Here is a 5,000-nt window from a genome sequence, read left to right as displayed (position 1 = left end):
TCTGCTGCAGTCCTCTGTGTTTAACAGTGTCTCTGTGTCTCAGTGGTCTGAGTGTCTCTGTGTCTGAGTGTCTCTGTGTCTGAGAGTGTCTCTGTGTCTGAGTGTCTCTGTGTCTGAGTGTCTCTGTGTCTGAGTCTCTGTGTCTGAGTGTCTCTGTGTCTGAGTGTCTCTGTGTCTCTGTGTCTGAGTGTCTCTGTGTCTGAGAGTCTCTGTGTCTGAGTGTCTCTGTGTCTGAGTGTCTCTGTGTCTCTGTGTCTGAGAGTCTCTGTGTCTGTCTCTGTGTCCAGGAGACAACAGGAGTCCGTGGGTTCAGGTCCAGCTGGACGACGGCTCGTTCTTCTTCCTGGACCTGAAGAGACTGCAGGGAGGCTGGGAGAAACCCAAGGGCTTCGTCCACAACAGCGTGTTCCTGGACCGGAAGCAGATACAGGTGAGACACCTGGACAGGTAACAGATACAGGTGAGAGACACCTGGACAGGTAACAGATACAGGTTAGAGACACCTGGACAGGTAACAGATACAGGTGAGACACCTGGACAGGTAACAGATACAGGTTAGAGACACCTGGACAGGTAACAGATACAGGTGAGAGACACCTGGACAGGTAACAGATACAGGTTAGAGACACCTGGACAGGTAACAGATACAGGTTAGAGACACCTGGACAGGTAACAGATACAGGTTAGAGACACCTGGACAGGTAACAGATACAGGTTAGAGACACCTGGACAGGTAACAGATACAGGTGAGAGACACCTGGACAGGTAACAGATACAGGTTAGAGACACCTGGACAGGTAACAGATACAGGTGAGAGACACCTGGACAGGTAACCGATACAGGTTAGAGACACCTGGACAGGTAACCGATACAGGTTAGAGACACCTGGACAGGTAACAGATACAGGTGAGAGACACCTGGACAGGTAACAGATACAGATGAGAGACACCTGGACAGGTAACAGATACAGGTGAGAGACACCTGGACAGGTAACAGATACAGGTTAGAGACACCTGGACAGGTAACAGATACAAGTGAGAGACACCTGGACAGGTAACAGATACAGGTGAGAGACACCTGGACAGGTAACAGATACAGGTGAGAGACACCTGGACAGGTAACAGATACAAGTGAGAGACACCTGGACAGGTAACAGATACAGGTGAGAGACACCTGGACAGGTAACAGATACAGGTGAGAGACACCTGGACAGGTAACAGATACAGGTTAGAGACACCTGGACAGGTAACCGATACAGGTTAGAGACACCTGGACAGGTAACAGATACAGATGAGAGACACGTGGACAGGTAACAGATACAGGTGAGAGACACCTGGACAGGTAACAGATACAGGTTAGAGACACCTGGACAGGTAACAGATACAGGTGAGAGACACCTGGACAGGTAACAGATACAGGTGAGAGACACCTGGACAGGTAACAGATACAAGTGAGAGACACCTGGACAGGTAACAGATACAGGTGAGAGACACCTGGACAGGTAACAGATACAGGTGAGAGACACCTGGACAGGTAACAGATACAGGTGAGTGAGGGACACCTGGACAGGTAACAGATACAGGTGAGAGACACCTGGACAGGTAACAGATACAGGTGAGAGACACCTGGACAGGTGACCTTTTGTAAACCAAAGCATTTTTTCCAGGTAAAGACACACCTGGTGCTCTCTGGAAACACCCTGCCGGGAGCGCTAGAGTTTTACATTTAGTTTAATATTTGGGGATGATGTGAGGATTCTGTTTTATTTTTATTATTATTTATTATTTTATTTTACATAAACAGTGTGAAGATATTTCATACATACATCACATTATTCATATTCCAGATCCTTGACACTAGGACACAGACATAAATGCACTCCGATAACTCTTTTATCATAATCCCTAACATTAATGTCAAAATGTATAAAATCTAAATCTCTGAGACTGGATTGTGTTGTTGTCCCCCAAACAGGAAGTGGTGAGCAGTGTCTCGGGCTCGTACAGCCGCAGCGTGCTGTGGCGGAGCAGCGAGGCCCTGCTGGTCCGCCTGCAGGCCGCCAGTCGAGGCTTCCTGCTCCGACAGGAGCTGCAGGCTCGACGAGGCTACCTGAGCAGCCACACACCTGCTGTCATCATCATCCAGGTAACCACGCCCACCTTGGTGTTATTGTTAGAGGGCTGAATCTTCACTGATCTCCTGATTCCATTACCATTATCATGTCATCGATTCAATATCAAGATGCATCAAATCCATGTTTCTATTAAAGCCATGTAGGATATTTAATCATGTTTCTATTAAAGCCATGTAGGATATTTAATCATGTTTCTATTAAAGCCATGTAGGATATTTAATCATGTTTCTATTAAAGCCATGTAGGATATTTAATCATGTTTCTATTAAAGCCATGTAGGATATTTAATCATGTTTCTATTAAAGCCATGTAGGATATTTAATCATGTTTCTATTAAAGCCATGTAGGATATTTAATCATGTTTCATTAAAGTATGGGATATTTAATCATGTTTCTATTAAAGCCATGTAGGATATTTAATCATGTTTCTATTAAAGCCATGTAGGATATTTAATCATGTTTCTATTAAAGCCATGTAGGATATTTAATCATGTTTCTATTAAAGCCATGTAGGATATTTAATCATGTTTCTATTAAAGCCATGTAGGATATTTAATCATGTTTCTATTAAAGCCAATATTTAATCATGTTTCTATTAAAGCCATGTAGGATATTTAATCATGTTTCTATTAAAGCCATGTTATTTAATCATGTTTCTATTAAAGCCATGTAGGATATTTAATGTTTTCTATGTTTCTAAAAGCCATGTATTTAATCATGTTTCTATTAAAGGATGTAGGATATTTAATCATGTTTCTATTAAAGCCATGTAGGATATTTAATCATGTTTCTATTTAATCAAGCCATGTAGGATATTTAATCATGTTTCTATTAAAGCCATGTAGGATATTTAATCATGTTTTAATCTATTAAAGCCATGTAGGATATTTAATCATGTTTCTATTAAAGCCATGGATATTTAATCATGTTTCTATTAAAGCCATGTAGGATATTTAATCAATTAAAGCCATGTATATTTAATTTTTCTATTAAAGCCATGTGGATATTTAATCATTTTCTATTAAAGCCATGTAGGATATATAATCATTTTCTATTAAAGCCATGCAGGATATTTAATTCAGAGCTTTTCAACAACCAAACATTCTGCAGTGCTCTAATACTAAATAACTTGGATACATAAAACTATACAGCACTGAGCACATGGCACTTCCTGAATGTGTTAACATACCAGAATATGTACAGAAATGTTGTTCGGCCTACATTACATTATTAACAGAAATAATAGATTATGATCTGGTCGATTATTGATGCAGCATCATCCATGTCCACGATTCAATGCATCCATTATTTGATTAATTTCAACGCTTCTAGTTACTATTCTAAGTGTCTAACAACATTATGGAAAGGATCCCTACAGAGATATAGCCTGACCAGCCAGACCCACATCCAGATGTTTGGTCTGGGAACTCCCCATTGGCTGGGCTCAATCTGAGGGGCGGGATAAACAGTTGTCTTTCAAATTGTCTCTGCACCAATAGGATAGTGCTCCAACCAATCAGAGCAACGCTAGTTGATAGATTAAAGGGGTGATAGAATGATTATATAGGGTATTTTACACTGTTCCTTAAGGTCTCCTAATGGGGTATGTAACATTGGTTGGGCTGAATGGTATTTTATTAGGCCCTTAACTACCCTGTGAATATGGCTCTATTTGGAACAAGAGCTTTTCTTCCAAATATGGTATGCTCATGAATATTCAGAATGAGCTACGTGCTGATTGGTTTGAGCAAACTACATAGAAACACATGGGAGACTCGACAGCAGGTCTCATATTTCAGACACTGCCAAGTTATACATTGTTTGTCGGGCTATTTCGTTATTAAATTCACTTCTGAGACTTTTTTAAGCGAGAAATCAACTATATAAAGCTCAAATATGGGACGTTTTACGAAAATGTATGGCTTATTGCAAATTTGGTAAGACTGTGTGTCGGAGTTGAGCTGCCGGTGCTGCCTGTGTTGCTGCCTCGCTGCCCGGCCTGCCTTCCTCCACAGACCCCGGCCTGCAGCTCCCCTCTTCCTGCTAGCTAAATGCTAACAGTGTGTGAGAGTGATCGGTCAGCGAGCTTGTTACACCAGCAATCTCTTACCACAGGTTCAGTTAATCTTGGATGGCTGTCAGCATAACTAGCTATATTTACAGTTAGAATTTCATCACGCCACTTATACAACATCGCCCTAAATGTCTTATAAAGTTATCAACGGTGTCCGATTTCAAGTTAATGAATGTTTGTGAATTTCAGAGGAATTCTAAGAGGAGCTAGCTAGCTCTCATTGATAGAGCTCCATCCAGCTGCAGGCTCTATCAATGAGACTCAGGGACAAGCAGCGTTTATTTCCCCAATCGTTTGTTTAAATAACTCAACACATTATAATTACACACATTAAAAGATTAACTGGAACCTGTGGTAAGAGATTGCTGGTGTAACAAGCTCGCTGACCTCGCTCTCACTCACACACACCGGGCATTTAGCTAGCAGGAAGAGGGGAGCTGCAGGCCCTGGAGCTCTGTCAGGGCAGGGGCATTTGGTTGTCCATTAGCCCAAGAGATGGTGACTTTGCGTGGGTATCGAGTGCTGTGGGCTGCCTGTCGTGACGGAGCTCCAAGTACCTCACAGCAGGCCGGGCAGCGAGGCAGCAACACAGGCAGCACCGGCGCTGAACTCCAACACGCAGTCGGACAAAATTTGTAATTAGCCATCAATTTTAGTAAAGCGGCCCATATTTGAGCTTTACATAGTTGATTTCTCGCATAAAAAGAAGTGAATTTTGTAATGGAATAGCAGAGATCTGCGTGACCTAGATTCAGAAGACTACCTGATCTCAGGTCAGTTGTGTAGCCTATG

At 42.2% G+C, this 5,000-nt stretch overlaps 1 protein-coding gene across 1 annotated transcript in view; it reads left to right on the top strand.

Moving 5' to 3' along the window:
- iqgap3 (IQ motif containing GTPase activating protein 3) overlaps positions 1-5,000 on the top strand; it is a 70,346-nt gene that overhangs the window by 27,877 nt on the left and 37,469 nt on the right. Inside the window, 2 exon segments of the mRNA XM_028579648.1 lie at positions 288-430; positions 1,975-2,145. Of these exon segments, the coding sequence (XP_028435449.1) occupies positions 288-430; positions 1,975-2,145 (314 nt within the window).

Source organism: Perca flavescens, chromosome 6 (genome assembly GCF_004354835.1).
Source record: "Perca flavescens isolate YP-PL-M2 chromosome 6, PFLA_1.0, whole genome shotgun sequence".
Lineage (NCBI taxonomy): Eukaryota > Metazoa > Chordata > Actinopteri > Perciformes > Percidae > Perca > Perca flavescens.
Note: the sequence above shows the minus strand (reverse complement) of the source record. Positions and strands in the feature narration are given on the sequence as shown.